The sequence below is a fragment of the Muscardinus avellanarius genome, assembly GCF_963383645.1.
Source record: "Muscardinus avellanarius genome assembly, chromosome: 11".
Classification (NCBI taxonomy): domain Eukaryota; kingdom Metazoa; phylum Chordata; class Mammalia; order Rodentia; family Gliridae; genus Muscardinus; species Muscardinus avellanarius.
This window is the reverse complement of record NC_137797.1, coordinates 64,685,516-64,703,733: the sequence shown is the minus strand read 5'-3', so window position 1 is coordinate 64,703,733 and position 18,218 is coordinate 64,685,516. Positions and strand designations below refer to the sequence as shown.

At 47.6% G+C, this 18,218-nt stretch overlaps 1 protein-coding gene across 1 annotated transcript; it reads left to right on the top strand.

Moving 5' to 3' along the window:
- Positions 1–699: 699 nt before the first annotated feature.
- Positions 700–5,521, top strand: ZC3H10 (zinc finger CCCH-type containing 10; the record flags this gene model as incomplete). The annotated part of the gene is made up of 2 exons (XM_080706279.1): positions 700–758; positions 4,162–5,521. The coding sequence occupies exon 2, from the start codon at positions 4,214–4,216 to the stop codon at positions 5,519–5,521; it is 1,308 nt and encodes a 435-aa protein (XP_080562405.1). The 5' UTR covers positions 700–758; positions 4,162–4,213.
- Positions 5,522–18,218: the final 12,697 nt, after the last annotated feature.

Sequence of the window (18,218 nt, the reverse complement as noted above, 5' to 3'; positions counted from 1 at the left end):
GGCCGCGCCCGGAGGGGAGGAGTCGGGCCGGCCCAGCCGCTGGGCTTTGCGGGCCACACGAGGCCCCCAGCGCCGAGCTGGTTCTACCGCACTCCGCAGAACCGAGCCCCCTTTCTGACTGACCCCGCTTCGCGAGCCAACGCCAGCTCCGTGACGTCACCGCCCTGCCCATCCTCGGCGTGATGTCACGCGAGCCCCCTCCCGCCTCACTGGGGCTTCTCTAGTGTCCTCTTGAGCTGCTGGAGGCTCAGAGCCGCGGCACCGCACGGAACCTGCCACGCTAGAAGACTTGCAGCGGGGAGACTCCTAGACTTTTCGGAAACTCACGATCACCGCCCCCAAGTTCAGTCGGCTGTCCTGTTGCACTGTCAGTTGCTGCCCTTGTGTAGTTTCCCATTGAACGTTCTTAACTCCAACTTCAGGCAGAGCTGCGGGCCCCACATCCTCCTTCATCTTGGCGCAGGGCTCCCCTCACCCTTTGGTTCACTGAAGGACTGGTTTTCCAACCGTCCTCCCACCCTTTCTGAATCATTTATTTTCCTTCGTTTTCTTACTGTTGACCTCTCTCTGTCAGATGAAGTTCAGTGTGAACCCTAACAATTCTTAAGTTCCCAATGCAGCCGTCATTCTTGTTAAGACATCCACCCCACAGTCCTCCACTTCTCCCATCCAAGACTATTCTTTTCTTGTTCAGAACCCAGCAGTGATGTGGATGTGGAGACCCACGGGAGCCCCGGACTTCACCTGAGCTACCTCAGGTATCAATACTGGGAGATTTGGGTGGGGAGATGTTATCCTATCAAATTTTCTGATTCTGGTGGGATTTGCAACCTGGGTCAGGCTTGGATAGATGGCATTTATTCTTCATCTGATCGTTGTTCTTTTAGTAAAAGTTTGTCTTTTAACCACTTCCTGGTTATTCCTATTATTCTGGGAGGACGAGGACCCCGTTTCTTAAATAGATGCTTATGTAACTTTGACCTTGACCTGGTAGGTCATTTTAGGGAGATTAAAAACAGTCAATTCAATGAGGGGGGTTATAATAAGGCCAAAGTTATCAGGAAAGATTCCCTTACTGGCTGAAGAAAATAGTATGAAGTTCTCCTATTTGAACAGAAGGGGGAGCCTGAACACTGATTAGGAAAGGTTTAGAAGGTTAGACACGTGGTGGTAGGGACTTCCAGTCTTACTGGGGGTGGAGAGAGGGGAGGGCTATAACTAGGGCAGTGGACTGACATTCCAGAGCTCTCTTGGGAAATAGGAGACTTAAAAAGCTTTTATAGGGTCTATAAATAAAGATTTTTATGGAGTAAGGAATGGGGCGGTTTGATGTCAGTGGGATTTTCTCATGGAGGCGGGGAGTGGGGAAGAAAGCTCATTTCTTCCTGTGAAATTAACTCTTCCCATTTGTCCTTGCCCAAATAGGCGTCTAGAAGTGGAGATCCCAACTTAGAACTCCTCCCCTGAAGCAGAGGGGGCTCAAGCTGGGTGTGGTGGTATACCTTGCAATCCCAGTACTTGGGAGGCTATGACAGGAGGATCACAGGTTTGAGGCCAGCTTCAGAAACTTAGGTCCTTCACAACTTAGACCCTGTTCAAAATAAAATAAGCCCGATATGGTGGCACACACTTGTAATCCCAGTACTTGGGAGGTTGAGATAGGATAGCAGGTTTGTAGTCAGCTACTTAGGCCCTTTTTCAAAATAAAGAAGAGCGGGCGTGGTGGTGCACGCTTGTAATCCCAGCACTTGGGAGGCTGAGACAGGAGGATCACGCAGGTTCGAAGCCAGCCTCAGCTACTTAGTGATGCTCTCAGCAACTTAGTGAGACCCTGATTCCAAATAAAATATAAAATAGGTCTGGAAGTGTAGCCCGGGGGTAGAAAAACCCCTGGACTTCACCCCCAGTACCACCTCAAAAACGAAAAATAAATAAAGAATAAATATCTGGGTATGCCGGGCGTGGTGGCGCACGCTTGTAATCCCAGCATTCGGGAGGCTGAGACTGGAGGATCAGGGTTCACAGATAGCTCAGCTACTTAGGCCCTCTGCAACTCAGTGAGACTCAGTTTCAAAATAAAGAATAAAAAGTAGGGCAGGGGGTGTAGCTTGGAGGTCGAATGTCCCTGGGTTCATCCTCAAACCCACACACACAAAAAAAGAATTAAAAAAAAAAAAATAGGGTATAGCTCGGAGGTAAAATGCCCCTGGGTTTCATCCCCAGTACCAGAAAACAAAAAACAAACAAAAAAAAAACCTGGGTGTGGTACACACTTGTAATTTCAGTATTTGGGAGATTGAGACAGGGAGACCTCAGGTTCAAAGCCAGCCTCAGCAGCTTAGTGTGGCTCTCAGCAACTTAGACCCTGTTTCCAAATAAAATATAAAATAGGTCTGGAGGTGTAGGTCAGAGGTAGAAGGCCCCTAGATGTACCACCAAACAAATTTTTAAATCAAGAATAAAAAGCCGGGTGTGGTGGCGCACGCTTGTAATCCCCGTGCTTAGGAGGCTGAGACAGGAGAATTGCACAGGTTCGAAGCCAGCCTCAGCTACTTAGTGAGGCTCAGCAACTTAGTGAGACCCTGTTTCCAAAATAAAATATAAATGGGTCTGGGAGTATAGCCCGGAGGTAGAAAGCCTCTGGGTTCCACCCCCAGTACCACCAAAATAAATAAATAAGTAAATAAATAAATCAAGAATAAAAAATAGGGCTACAGGTATAGCTTGGAGGTAGACTGCCCCTGGATTCTACCTCCAGTAACACACAAAAAATAAAATAGGGCTAGGGTTTATCTTTTTTTTTTTTTTTTTTCAGTACTGAGGATGGAACCCAGGGGCATTCTACCTTCGAGCTATACCCCCTACCCTAATTTTTTTTTTTTTTTAATTTTGGTGGTACTGGGGTTCCTGGAAGCCCTTCTACTTCCAGGCTACGCTCCCAGACCTATTTTTATACATTTTTATTTGGAAACAGGGTCTCTTAAGCCAGCACGGCTGGCTCCGAACCTGCGCGATCCTCCTGTCTCCGCATCCCAAGCGCGGGGATTACAAGTGTGTGTCACCACGCCTGGCTTCCAGCCCTACTTTTTATTCTTTTTTTTTTTTTTTTTTTTTTGTAGTACTGGGGTTCCTGGAAGCCCTTCTACCTCCGGGCTACACTCCCAGACCTATTTTTACATTTTTATTTGGAAACAGGGTCTCCTAAGCCAGTGCGTGCGGCTGGCTTCAAACCTGCGCGATCCTCCTGTCTCCGCCTACCAAGCGCGGGGATTACAAGCGTGCGCCACCACGCTCGGCATATTCTTTATTTTTTGAAACAAGGTCTCACTGAGTTGCAAAGGGCCTAACTAAGTAGCTGAGGCTGTCTTCGAACCGTGATTGTCCTGTCTCAGCCTCCCAAATGCTGGGATTACAAGCATGCACCACCACGCCCGGTTAGGGCTAGGGTATATTTTGGAGGTAGAATGCCCCTGACTTCCATTCCCAGGACCAAAAAACTTTAAAAAGAAAAAGAAAGTAGAAGGGGCTGACTTCTCTGGGGTTGACATTGGTGGTGGGCTAAGAGAGAATACTGAAAATTGACAGGCTTAGAGACTGCTCTCAAGCTGGTGACACCGGTCTTCACCAGGGTTTCGTGGGTTCTAGAGATCTGATACACACAGCCCTCATCTGAGATTCTATGGAAGAGGAGTTAAGGGAAGTGGTTGTTTACTGGTAACATCCAGTACTTGTATACATCCCATCATCCACAAAGTCATAGCAGCTAAGCAGGTAATATTGGGCACTGTTTCCAGTTGTCTCCCAGCCTATTCAGAAACTGACAGCAGTTTTAATTTCACTTCCACAACTTTTATAAGGTCAGCTCAGAAGGGAAGATAAGATGCAACACTATTCTTTCCCTTCCCCCTCCTTGGCCTAGACATTAGTGAGATGAAGTGGCTTTATCCCAACTCCCTCCCTCCTCCGTTAGTCAAGTGTGAATCATTCTGACCAAGACCAGGTGCACAAGGGCCTGGGCGGGACTTCTGGCAAGTCAGCCAGTCTCGTCTCTTCGATTCTCCATCTCCAAATCCATTGCCCTACTGGACTGCCTGCTCTATAGTCAGGACAAGGGAGATCTCTCAGAGGGCTCTTGCTTGACACAGTTCTTTTTTTTAACAGTAATCAAGAGTGGCAAGAAAAGGAAGAAGGCCCTGAGTTGGGGGGGACCAGGATGCCTGACCGGGACAGCTATGCCAACGGCACAGGGAGCGGCAGTGGAGGCCCTGGAGGCGGGGGCAGCGAGGAGGCCGGTGGAGCAGCAGCAGGCAGCGGCGGGGCCAGTTCAGATGCCATCTGTAGAGACTTTCTGAGGAACGTGTGCAAACGAGGCAAGCGCTGTCGATATCGCCACCCAGACATGAGCGAGGTGTCCAACTTGGGGGTAAGCAAAAACGAGTTCATCTTCTGCCACGACTTCCAGAACAAAGAGTGTAGTCGCCCAAACTGCCGCTTCATCCATGGCTCCAAGGAGGACGAGGATGGCTATAAGAAGACAGGAGAGCTTCCCCCTCGGCTGAGGCAGAAGGTGGCAGCCGGCCTGGGCCTCTCACCGGCTGACCTACCGAATGGCAAGGAGGAGGTCCCTATCTGCCGAGACTTCCTGAAGGGTGACTGTCAGAGAGGAGCCAAGTGCAAGTTCCGTCACCTGCAACGGGATTTTGAGTTTGATGCTCGGGGTGGAGGAGGCGGGGTTGGTGGAGGCTCGACAGGCTCAGTCCCCCCAGGACGACGCCATGATCTCTATGACATCTACGACCTTCCTGACCGGGGCTTTGAGGACCACGAGCCAGGCCCCAAACGCCGGCGAGGTGGCTGCTGCCCTCCTGATGGCCCCCATTTTGAATCATATGAATATAGCTTGGCTCCGCCCCGAGGGGTAGAATGCAGACTGCTAGAGGAAGAGAATGCCATGCTCAGGAAGCGAGTGGAGGAGCTAAAGAAGCAGGTCAGCAACCTGTTGGCCACTAACGAGGTACTTCTGGAACAAAATGCCCAGTTCCGCAATCAGGCTAAGGTCATGACCCTGAGCTCCACCGCACCAGCAACTGAGCAGACTCTGGCCCCCACCGTGGGTACTGTCGCCACTTTTAACCATGGCATTGCCCAGACTCACACTACTCTGAGCAGCCAGGCTTTACAGCCTCGGCCTGTTTCTCAGCAAGAACTGGTGGCCCCAGCTGGAGCTCCGGCTGCTCCCCCAACTAATGCTGCACCTCCTGCTGCTCCACCCCCCCCACCCCCACACTTGAACCCAGAGATCACGCCACTGTCAGCTGCTCTGGCTCAAACAATCGCCCAGGGAATGGCACCCCCACCCGTCTCCATGGCTCCCGTGGCCGTGTCTGTGGCTCCCGTGGCTCCCGTGGCCGTATCGATGGCCCAGCCATTGGCAGGAATCACGATGAGCCACACCACTACTCCCATGGTGACTTACCCTATTGCTTCCCAGAGTATGCGCATCACAGCCATGCCACACTGAAGGGGCTAGCGGACACTTCCCTGGTGTAGCCTCTCGGGGCTGGATCAAGGGGTCCTTTACCCACTCACCTAGCCTTCCCAGGCCCTGTCTGCAGGGCTCACTCAAGGACTAGGACAAGAGACTGTGAGGAATATGCTTCTGAGGAGCATTTCTCGAGGTGGGGTCAGGCGAGTGTGTTCTCTCACCTCTCTTTTAAGAGGGTCCTCTTGTCCTTCCTTCAGGCCTCAGTCAAGTGGGGGCTTATGTAGGAGGCAGACTGAACTAGCAGAGGGGAAGGACTGACTGAGTGAGGGGCTATGTCGTCTTATGGGAAGTTGGGGACATGCCGGGTCCTCTCTTGTGAACAGCACAGGTCCTAGCACTGGTTTTGGAATAAAAAAGCACCCCGCCCAGAGTTTGGAAAGCCAGGAAAGACTGGGAAGTGGGTGGCCAGGAGAGAATGCCTCATAGGAGCCTTCAGACAATCTGGGACCCAGTTGGGCTGGGTAATACCAGAACTGCTCCTAGCCCCCGGGAGGGCCCGGGCCACAGCACTCCAGCCCAAGGCTAGGGGTGCAGTCATTTACCTAGCTTGGCTTGGAAATCTGTAGGGCAGGGCCCACTACTTTCCAAAGAAATAAAAGAACAATTATTTTTAACAAATGGAGGCAGTGGAAACTTGCGTAGAGATTCTGTGTGGAAGAAGGGAGCATTAAGTAGATTTCGTGCCAAAACTGGGTAAAGCCCCCGCCATCACATCGCTTGGGTACGTGAATAGGAGCCAGCAGAGAAGGGTGGGACCCAGAACAAGACCCAGTGGGGTTCTGGGGAAGGCCCTTTGTGGGGTAAAAGTATTGGAGCCACCTAGTCTAGTTTAAAAATAGTCCCATCTGTTTCTGGTCTCTGCGTGTGCTATCCCCATGTCGCCTTAGTAGCTAGGGCTTCTAGGGTCATTCAGGGGGGCAAGTTCTAAGGAGGGTGTATGGGCTGAGAAGTAGAGATGGGACATTATGTCGCTGACAGATCCTTCCCATACAGCAGGCAGGTGGCAGTTGCCTCTCTTGAGTTGTTGATGGCAGTTACTATCCCTGCTACCCTGGCCCTTCCTTAAGTGGCCAATGCGTTAAGCCTTTAAGGCTTGGGAGGAGCTGGGAAAAGAGAGTTCTGGAGACGAAGGCCTCAGGGTGTATCCCTTCCTCCCCTCCGTCTCCACATGGGGCCAGAGGTTTAAATCCATGTAAGGGTCATTAAGGCCAGGAGCCCTGGAAGCCAACTTCAGTCTTTCTTTAGCTTATGGCTGCTGTGGAGGGAACAGTTCAGAGGGCTCATCTGATGGGGCTGTGGATTTGGGGGTAGAGAAAGCAGGCTGTCCCTCCCTCACTGTACCGACTGCCACTTGCTGTTGTATGGCTCATCACTCCGGCTGCACACCTGGGGTTAGAGGTGGTGGGCTGGGTCAAGGCTGGTTATTTAAAAAAAGGAAAAATGAGTACAGTGGCACACACTTGTCCCAACGACTTGGGAGGCTAATCTGGGAGAATTGCTTGAGGCCAGGAGTCTAAGAACAGCCTTGACAACATAATGTGACTCTGTCTCAGAATAAAGGCAGGGTGGCCTAAAAAAAAAAAAAAAAAAAAAAAAAACTGGGCAAGTACTGTTTTTGGAGTTAAGAAACAACACATTGATAAGCTTAATGTTCATTTTCGGGCACAATTCCAAGTTATTAAAAGAGATGGTTTATGAGCGTTTAGAGAGGAACGGGACTACAGATACCAACATGAGTTCTTTTCATTCAAATCCTAACTTACTTTCTTGCCAAGTATCTCCAAGAGGTGAATTTGGACAACATTGGGGATCATGGTATCTCAACAAAGGGTGTTAGAAATGACGTGGGCAGGAGTTAAATGATTTGGGGAAAGGCTGGAGGAAGTAGACTTCTCTGGGTGTTGTCAAGAGAAGCAGGCGTCATGCTGTGGTGGGACATCTTACGTAGGAGGAGAAGCTAGAGTGAAGCTAAAGCTGCGTTTATAGTGAACGGCAGCCACTCGGCTGGGAGAGGGGCACCTGCTCTTGTGGTTTGCACACTCGCCTTGTTTTGGACTCTGAAGAAATGGTGACGTGATCTTGTGTTTATTTCTCGCTTCATCACAGTCACGGAGTGACCTCGTCTAATGTAGTGCTGTAAGATTATGTGGTCTGACAGAGGAACTCATTGGCCAGCTGTGAGCACCAGGTCAGCCCTAACAATCCCAAAGCCTGCTGCTCCCAAATGCCAAGAACTGCTTTCCTCTCACTGCTGAGTCAGCAGATGACAACTAGAGTCTGGGGGTGCACGCTTGTAATCCCAGTACTTGGGAGGCTGAGACAGGAGGGTTGCAGATTCACAGCCAGCCTCAGCTACTTGGTGAGCCCTCCACAACTTAGTGAGACCTTGTTTCAAAAAAAAGAGTTAAAGCCGGACATGGTGGCGCACGCTTATAATCCCAGCATTCAGGAGGCTGAGACCGGAGGATCACAGTTCACAGACAACCTCAGCTACTTAGTGAGGCCCTTTACAACTCAGTGAGACCCTGTTTCAAAATAAAGAATAGCCAGGCGTGGTGGCACACGTTTGTAATCCCAGCATTTGGGAGGCTGAGACCTGAGGATCCTGGTTCGTGGACAGCCTCAGCTACTTAGTGAGGCTCTCCGCAACCTAGTGAGACCCTGTTTCAAAAATAAAGAATTAAAAACAGGGCAGGGGATGTAGCTCAGAGGTCAAATGTTCCTGGGTTCCATCCCCAGACCCACAAAAAAAAAAAAAAGAAGAAGAAACTGGGCATGGTGGCACAAGCTTGTAATCCCAGCATTCGGGAGCCTGAGACTGGAGGATCGCAGTTCGCGGACAGCCTCAGCTACCCAGTGAGACTCTGTTTCAATATAAAGAATTAAACATAGGACAGGGGTGTAGCTCGGAGGTCAATGTCCCTGGGTTCCAATCCCAGACCCGCAAAAAGAAAGAAAGAAAGGAAGGAAGGGAGGGAGGGAAATAGGGATGAGGGTAGAGCTTGGAGATAGAATCTCCTGGGTTCCATCCCTAGTACTGCAGAACAAAAAAATTAAGAGTTAAAAATAGGACTGGGGGGTGTAGCTCAGAGGTAGATGCCCCTGAGTTCCATCCCTGGTACTACAAAAAAACAAAAAATAATATGCTGGGCATGGTGGCGCATGCTTGTAATCCCCGCACTTGGTAGACAGAGACAGGAGGATAGCACAGGTTCGAAGCCAGCCTCCCTAGCTTAAGAGACCCTGTTTCCAAATAAAATATAAAATAGGTCTGGGAGTGCAGCCCAGAGGTAGAAGGGTTCCATCCCCAGTACCATCAAAGAAAGAAATAGAGAGAAAAGAAAGAAAGAGAGACAGGCTTATTGGCTCATGCTTTGTAATCCCAGTACTTGGGAGGCTGAGACAGGAGGATCCAGGTTCACAGACAGCCTCAGCTACTTAGGCCCTCTGCAACTCAGTGAGACCCTTTTTCAAAATAAGGAATAAAAATAGGGCTGGGGGCGTAGCCCGGAGGTAGAATGCCCCTGGGTTACACTCCCAGTGCCAAAGGGGAAAAAAAGGAGTTGGTGAAATAAAACTAAACATTCCTACCTAGTGAATGTTGAGTAATACATTTATAATGGAGAAATCTCTATAATGATAGGCCCAAAGTCTATATTTTGCTGTGTGTGTCTGTGTGGTCCTGGGAATTGAACTCAGAGACAAGTTTACCTCCAAGCTACAGCCCAAGCCCTATATAATAATAATAATAATAATTGCTATTATTATTATTATTATTATTATTATTATTATTATTTGTGGTACTGGGGGTGGAACCCAGAGGCTTTCTAACTTCAGGCTATACTCCCAGACCTATTTTATACTTTATTTGGAAACAGGGTCTCCCTAAGTTGTTGAGAGCCTCACTAAGCAGCTGAGGCTGGCTTCGAACCTGTGTGATCCTCCTGTCTCTGCCTCCCAAGCGCTGGGATTACAAATGTGTGCCACCATGCCCGGCTCCTACTTTATTTAAAACAGGGTCTCACTAGGTTGATGGGAGCCTCACTGCTGAGGTTGTCCTCAAACTTGGCACTCCTCCCATCTCAGCCCCCAGATACTGGGATTACAGGTGTGCACATGGTGGCATATACAGTTTGTTTTACTTTTTGTGTATGTTTGTGGGCGAAGGGCACTGGGAAATTGAACCCAAAGGCATTCTACCTTCAATCTACTTGCCAGCCCTATTTTACTTTTTATTTTATATTTGCAGTACTGAGGGTAGAACCCAGGGACATTCGACCTCCAAGATACACCTCAGCCCTATTTTTTATTCTTTTATTTTGAAACAGGCTTTCACTAAGTTGAGGAGGGCCTCACTAAGTAGCTAAGGTTGGCAGCAAACCTGTGATCCTATCTCAGCCTCCCAAATACTGAGATTACAAGTGTGCTCCATCATGCTGGGTTTTATTTTTTATTTTGAAACAGAGTCTCACTGTGTTGTAAAGGGCATTACTAAATTGCTGAGGCTGGCCTTCAACCTGTGATCCTTCTGTCTCAGCTTCCCAAATATTGGGATTACAAGCTACAAGCATATGCCACCATGCTCAACTCAACCCTGTAATTCTGATTCTTATATTTTACTTTTAAAAGGGTAGGGGGAAGCCAGTGTGGTGACCACACCAGTGATCCAGTACTTGGGAGGCCGAGAAAGTAATATCACAGGTTCAAGGACAGACTAAACTAGTAATGAGATTCTTATTAATCTAGCAAGACCCTATTTCAAAGTAAAAATAAAAGCCAGGTGTGGTGACGCGCACGCTTGTAACCCTAGTACTCGGGAGGCTGAGACAGGATCGCACAGGTTTGAAGCCAGCCTCAGCAGCTTAAGCTCTTAGCAACTTATTGAGACCCTGTTTCCCAATAAAAAATTAAAGAAATAGTTCTGGGGGTGTTAGCCTGGAGGTAGAAGGCTCCTGGGTTCCATCCCCAGTACCAAAATATAAAATAAAATAGGGCTGGAAGCTGGGCGTGGTGGCGCACCCTTGTAATCGCAGCATTCAGGAGGCTGAGACCAGAGGATTGCGGTTCGCAGACAGCCTCAGCTACTTGGGCCCTTCGCAACTTAGTGAGACCCTGTTTCAAAATAAAGAATAAAAAAATAGGCCAAGGGATATTGCTTGGAGGTCAAATGCCCCTAGGTTCCATCCCCAGACCCGCAAAAATCAATCAATCAATCAATAAAAATAGGACTGGGGATATAACTCAGAGGTAGAATACACCTGGCACCACACAGGAAAAAAAAATTATATATATAGCATTGCTTAAAGATAGAGCCTTGTGGCCGGGCGTGGTGGCGCACGCTTGTAATCCTAGCATTCGGGAGGCTGAGACCTGGAGGATCGCGGTTTGCGGACAGCCTCAGCTACTTAGTGAGGCCCTCTGCAACTCAGTGAGACCCGGTTTCAAAATAAAGAATAAAAAATAGGGCAGGGGCTGTAGCTCGGAGGTCAAATGCCCCTGGGTTCCATCCCCAGACCCGCAAAAAAAAAAAAAAAAAGCCTTGTATTTATCAGAGTAACAATGCAGAGATTAATTCATATGAGAACTGTGGACTTCCAGTTGGCTACAAAAAAATCTTAAACCAGTCATGATGACTTACTGTAAACCTGGTACTTGGGAATCTGAGACATGAAGATTCAGGTTCACAGCCAGCCTCAACAGTTTAGTGAGGCCTTCTGCAATTTAGTGAGACCTTGTTTCAAAATAAAAAATAATATAGGACTAAGAGTGTAGCTCAGAGGTAGAATGCTTCTAGGTTCAATCCCAGTGCTACAAAAAAAATTAAAATTTTAGTCTGAGATGTAACTTGGTGATATAGGGCTTACCTAGTATGTGTGAGGCCCTGAGTTCGATTCCCAGCACTGCAAAAAAATTTTTTCCTTCTTAGTCCTCACGTCGGCTCACACATACTAGTTGCACATGGTGGCTCATGCCTTTAATTCTAGTACTTGGGAGTCTGATAAAAGAGGATTGCAGGTTTAAGGAAAGCCTCAGCAAGTATTGAGACTCTCATTAACCTAGTAAGACCCTGTTTCAAAACATAAACTAAAAATTAAAAAAAAAAAAAAGGTCTGGGTGTATGTCAAAGGTAGAAGGTAGAATGCCCCTGAGTTCAATCCCCAGCACCATACACACACACACACACACACGGTATGCAGCCAGGCATGGTGGCACATGCTTGTAATCCCAGTACTTGGGAGGCTGAGACAGGAGGATCATGCAAGTTTGAAGCCAGCCTCAGCTATTTAGTGAGGCTCTCAGCAACTTAGTGAGACCCTGTTTCAAAATAAAGTATAAAATAGGTCTGGGAGTTGTATCACCGAGGTAGAAAGCCCTTGGGTTCCATTCCCAGTACCACAAATATAAATAAATAAACAAGTAAATAAATATAAAGAATAAAAATAGGGCTAGAGTGGAGGTGTAGCTTGGAGGTAAGATATCCCTGTGTTCAACCCCCAGTATCGAAAAAAAAAAAAGGCTGGGTGTTGTGGTGCATGTTTGTAATCCCAGCATTTGGGAGGCTCAGACAGGAAGATCGTGGTTCGTGGGCAGCCTCAGCTACTTAGTGTGGCCCTTTGCAACTCAGTGAAACCCTGTTTCAAATTAAGAATAAACCAGGCGTGGCTGGGCGTGGTGGTGCACGCTTGTAATCCCTGCGCTTGGGAGGCTAAGACAGGAGGATCACACAGGTTCAAAGTCAGCCTCAGCTACTTAGTGAGACCCTGTTTCCAAATAAAATAGAAAAAGGTCTGGGAGTATAGCCTGGAGGTAGAAAGCCTCTAAGTTCCACCCCTAGTACCACCAAAAATAAATAAATAAATAGATAAATATAAATTCCACCCCTAGTACCACCAAAAATAAATAAATAAACCAGGCGTGGTGGCGCACGCTTGTAATCCCAGCCTTTGGGTGGCTGAGACCGGAGGATTGTGGTTCACAGACAGCCTCAGCTACTTAGTGAGACCCTGTTTTAATATAAAGAATAAAAAATAGGGCAGGGGTTGTAGCTCAGAGATTGAATGCCCCTGGGTTCCATCCCCAGACCTGCAAAATAAATAAATACATAGAAAGAAAGAAAAGAAGGGAAAAAGAAAGGAAGAAAGAAAGAAAGAGAGAAAGAAATAGGGCTGGGAGCCAGGCGAGGTGGTTGTATGCTTGTAATCCCAGCATTTGGGAGGCTGAGACAGGAGGATCTGGGTTTGCAGAGCCTCAGCTACTTAGTGAGAACCTTAGCAACTCAGACCCTGTTTCAAAATAAAGAATAAAAAATAGGCTGACAGCCGGGCATGGTGGCGCACGCTTGTAATCCCAGCATTCGGGAGGTTGAGACCGGAGGATCGCGGTTCACAGACAGCCTCAGCTACTTAGTGAGGCCCTCTGCAACTCAGTGAGATCCTGTTTCAAAAATAAAGAATAAAAAATAGGGCTGGGGGTGTAGCTCAGAGGTAGAATGCCCCTGGGTTCTATCTCCAGTACCACAAAAAAAAAAAAAAAAAAAAAAGAAAAGAAAAATAGGGCAGGGCAGGGGTGTAGCTCGGAGGTAGAATGCCCCTGGGTTCCATCCCCAGTACCAAAAGAAAAAAAGTATGCAGTTTTCAGCCAGGCATAGTGTTACATGGCTGTAATCTCATCACTTGAGGAGCTGAGACAGGAGGATCACAGGTTCAGGGCAGCCTCAGCAATTTATTAAGGCCCTCTGCAACCTAGTAAGAACGTTTCAAAATAAAAAAATAAATAAAATAGAGCTCGGGGTATAGCTCAGATGTAGAATGCCCTTGGATTCAACCCCCAATGCCAAGAAGAAAAAGAAGAGAAAGTATGCTATGTTCTAGGTACCTTTCTAGAAGGTCTATACAGGTAATTGAGCCATAGTAGTTATGGGTTATAAGCAAAGTAGCTCTTCATTCTGCCTAAATGGAACTACTCCTAAGTATCGTGTGCTCTTATGAATGAAGTTTTCATGCTGGGTGTGTTGTAATCCCAGTACTTGGGAGGTTGAGACAGGAGTATTGCAGGTTCCACTATAGCTAGTATCAGCAACATAGTGAGACCCTGTTTCAAAACAAAACATAAACAAGGGGGGTAAAGCTGGGTGTGGTAGGGCACACTCGTAATCCCAGCATTCGTGAGGCTGAGACCAGAGGATCGCGGTTTGCAGACAGCTTCAGCTACTTAGGCCCTTCGCAACTCAGTGAGACCCTGTTTCAGAATAAAGGCCGGGCGTGGTGGCGCACGCTTGTAATCCCCACGCTTGGGAGGCAGAGACAAGAGGATCACACAGGTTCAAAGCCAGCTGCGCACACTGGCTTAGGAGACCCTGTTTCCAAATAAAAATGTAAAAATAGGTCTGGGAGTGTAGCTCGGAGGTAGAAAGGCTTCCAGGAACTCCAGTACCACCAAAAAAAAAAAAAGAAGAAAGAATAAAAAATTGGGCAGGGGATGTAGCTTGGAGGTCAAATGCCTCTGGGTTCCATCCCCAGACCCAGAAAAAAAAAGGGGGTAAAATGTTCCTGAGTTCGATCCCAGTACCACATATGAAAAATAAACTGGCTGGGTGTGGTTGCACACATGCCTGTAATCACAGCATTCAAGAAGCTGAGACCGGAGGATCACAGTTCGCAGACAGCCTCAGCTACTTAGTAAGGCCCTCCACAACTTAGTGAAACCCTGTTTCAAAATAAAAAATAGGAAGCCGGGCGTGGTGGCGCACGCTTGTAATCCCAGCATTCGGGAGGCTGAGACCTGGAGGATCGCAGTTCGTGGACAGCCTCAGCTACTTAGGCCCTCTGCAACTCAGTGAAACCCGGTTTCAAAATAAAGAATAAAAAATAGAGCAGGGGGTATAGCTCAGAGGTCAAATGCCCCTGGGTTCCATCCCCAGACCCGTAAAAAAAATAATAATAATAAAAAAAATAAAAAATAGGGCAGGGGATGTAGCTCAGAGTTCGATGCCCCTGGGTTCCATCCCCAGTACCACACACACAAAAAAAAGATTTTTTTTTTCGGTACTGGGGATGGAACCCAGGGGCATTCGACCTCCATGCTATACCCCAGCCCTATTTTTTATTCTTTTTTTTTTTTTTTTTTTTTTGCGGGTCTGGTGATGGAACCCAGTATTCTTTATTTTGAAACAGGGTCTCACTGAGTTGCAAAGGACCTCACTAAGTAGCTGAGGCTGTCTGTGAACTGCAATCCTCCTGCCTCAGCCTCCCAAATACTGCGATTATAAGCATGTACCACCACGCCCGGCTTCAAATAATTTTTTTTCTTTTTTTTTTTTCGGGTTTGGGGATGGAACCCAGGGGCATTCAACCTCCAAGCTACACCCGCTGCCCTATTTTTTATTCTTTATTTTGAAACCGGGTCTCACTGAGTTGCAGAGGGCCCCACTAAGTAGCTGAGGCTGTCTGCAAACCACGATCCTCCAGTCTCAGCCTCCTGAATGCTGGGATTAGAAGTGTGCACCACCACGCCCGGCTCCAGCTCTATTTTTTATTTCCAAATTTGAAACAGGGTCTCACTGAGTTGCAAAGGGGCTCTCCAAGTAACTGAGTAACTGAGTAACTGAGGCTCTCCACGAACCGCTATCCTCCTGTCTCAGCCTCCCAAATGCTGGGATTACAAGCATGCACCACCATGCCTGGCTCCCCTAGCCCAATTTTATTTTTTATTTATTTTTATTTTAGAGTGTGTGTGTGTGTGTGTGTGTGTGTGTGTGTGTGTGCGCGCACGCGCGTGCTACTGGGGATGGAACCCCAGGACATTATACTTCTGAGCTATACCTCCAACCTATCTTATTCTTTTTTTTTTTTTTTTCCTTGTGGTACTGGGGATGGAACCCAGAGGCATTCTACCTCTGAGCTACGTCCCCAGCTTTATTTTTTATTCTTTGTTTTCAAACAGGGTCTCACTGAGTTGCAAAGGGCCTCATTAAGTAGCTGAGGCTGTCTGTGAACTGTGATCCTCCAGTATCAGCCTCCCAAATGCTGGAATTACAGGCGTGCACCACCGCACCTGGAATTATTCTTTTATTTTGAAACAGGGTCTCACTAATTTGCAGATGACCTCACTAAGTTGCTGAGGCTGGCTGTAAACCTGGGACCCTCTTGTCTCAGCTTTCCAAGTACCTGGATTATAAGCCTACATCATCAAACTGGGCTCTCTTCCCAGGGTTCTACAACTAGTGGAATGGGGCCAGGAAGCTATTCAGGCAATCTCACTCCAAACTTGGCATAAGAAAGGTCTGATCCAGCTGCTCCAACAATGGAACCTCTACTTGGCAGTAACTAACTTTTTTTCTTTTTTTGCAGTACTGGGATGGAGCCCAGGGGCATTCCACTTTCAAGCTATACCCTCAGCCCTATTTTTATTCTTTATTTTGAAACAGGGTCTCGCTGAGTTGCAAAGGGCCTCACGTCACTAAGAAGCTGAGGCTGGCCGCAAACCACGATCCTCTTGTGTCAGCCTCCCAAATGCTGGGATTACAAGCCTGTGCCACCACGCCTGGCTAGTAACTTTCTGTGTGTGTGTGTGTGTGTGTGTGTGTGTGTGTGTGTGTGTGTGTGTGTGGTACTGGGGTTTAAACCCAGAAGCATGCTGGGTGTGGATGCACACACTTGTAATCCTGGCGCTTGGGAGGCTGACACAGGAGGATCGCGCAGGTTTGAAGCCAGCCTCAGCTACTTAGTGAGGCTCTCAGCAATTTAGTGAGGCCCTGTTTCCAAATAAAATATAAAATAGGTCTGGGAGTATAGCCAGGAGGTAGAAAGCCTCTGGGTTCCACCCCCAGTACCACCAAAAAAATAAATAAACCGAGAAGCATTCTACCTTTGAGCTACACTCCTAGCTCAATACATACATACATACATACATACATATATGTAGTGTGTGTGTGTGTGTGTGTGTGTGTGTGTGTGTTGCTGGTGATGGAACCCAGAGGCATTCTACCTCTGAACTACACTCCCCAGCCCTATTTTTCTTCTTTATTTTGAAACAAGATCTCACTAAGTTGTGGAGGGCCCCATTAAGTAGCTGAGGTTGTCTGAGAACTGGGATCCTTCTGTCTCAGCCTCACAAATACCAGGATTATGCCTGACTCCTAGCCCAATTTTATTTCTTACTTAGAAAAAGGGTCTTGTCACCGGGTGTGGTGGCACACGTTTGTAATACCCACGCTTGGAAGGCTGAGACAGGAGGATCGCGCAGGTTTGAAGCCAGCCTCAGCTGCTTAGTGAAGCTCTCAGCAACTTAGTGAGACCCTGTTTCCAAAAAAATATAAAATGGGTCTGGGAGTATAGCCCGGAGGTAGAAAGCCTCTGGGTTCTACCCCCAGTACCACCAAAAAAAAAAAAAAAAAAAAAAACTAAAAAAGAAAAAAAGAAAACAAATTTAAAAAAAAGAAAAAAAGAAAAAGGGTCTCGGTAGGTTGGTCAGAGTCTCACTACTTGTTGAGGCTGTCCTTAAACCTGTGATCCTCCTGTCTCAACCTACCAAGTGCTGGGATTACAGGCATATACCACCACAATCGGCCATTAGTTTACTTCTAAAATTTCAAATAAACGGTTGTCTTGGCAACACTTGTGAGACAGGAGGGTCACAGATTCATGGCCGGCCTCAGCTACTTAGTGAGCCTTCTGCAACTTTAGTGAGATCCTGTTTCAAAATAAAGAATAAAAAATAGGACTGGGGGTATACGTTGGAGGTAGAATGTCCCTGAATTCCATCCCTAGTGCCACAAAAATAATAAATAAATAAATAAATAAATAAATAAATAAATAAATAAAAAAAATCGCAAATCCAGGAAGTGTAGGTGTTCACTCCGTGCCTTAAATCCCACCCTGTGAAATCCTCTAACAAAAGGCCATTCCTTCCTGTTGCCCACTTACTGCTTGTTACCACCAGGTGGCGCCTGGGGAGCAGGATTGTGAATGGGTGGGGACCTGGTTTTTTTGTGTGTGTGCTGCTGTCTGCATTGCAGCTGCTGATACTGTGGCTCCTGGGACCCAGCTGAGACAAAACCTTTCTGAGAATGAGAGAGAGAGAGAGAGAGAGAGAGAGAGAGAGAGAGAGAGAGAGAGAGAGAGAGAGAGTGTGTGTGTGTGTGTGTGTGTGTGTGTGTGTGTGTGTGTTTTACTGGGGATTGAGCCCAGGGGCGTTCTACCTCTGAGCTACACCCCAGCCCTATTTTATTTCATCTTTTATTTTGAAAGAGGGTCTAGCTAAGTTGCTGAGGCTGACCAGGATCCTGTGATCCTCCTGTCTCAGCCTCCCAGGGGCTAGGATTACAATCAAGCGAAACCACACCTGGTTTGAGAATAGGTTTTATCCCCATTTTATGTCATGGGAAGACCTGATGATCTGCATGGGGAGAAGAAGGGGAGAAGTTTGGAAAAGGGCCTGCATAGGTCACCGTCTTCCCCCAGCCTCAGGAACACTGCCCTTACACCAGTGCTTCAGAATTCCAGTTCATAGAGAGCGTTCTGTCTGAGGAGGGTTATCCATTTCCCAATTGTAGCTCTGCTTCAACTGGACACATTTATATTTCTGCAAGCTCCTTGTTTCCCTTTCTGCCTGCTCACCTCTGAGAACATGGAGAGCATGGGTGGCAAACAGGAAATTGTTCCTTATACAGTTC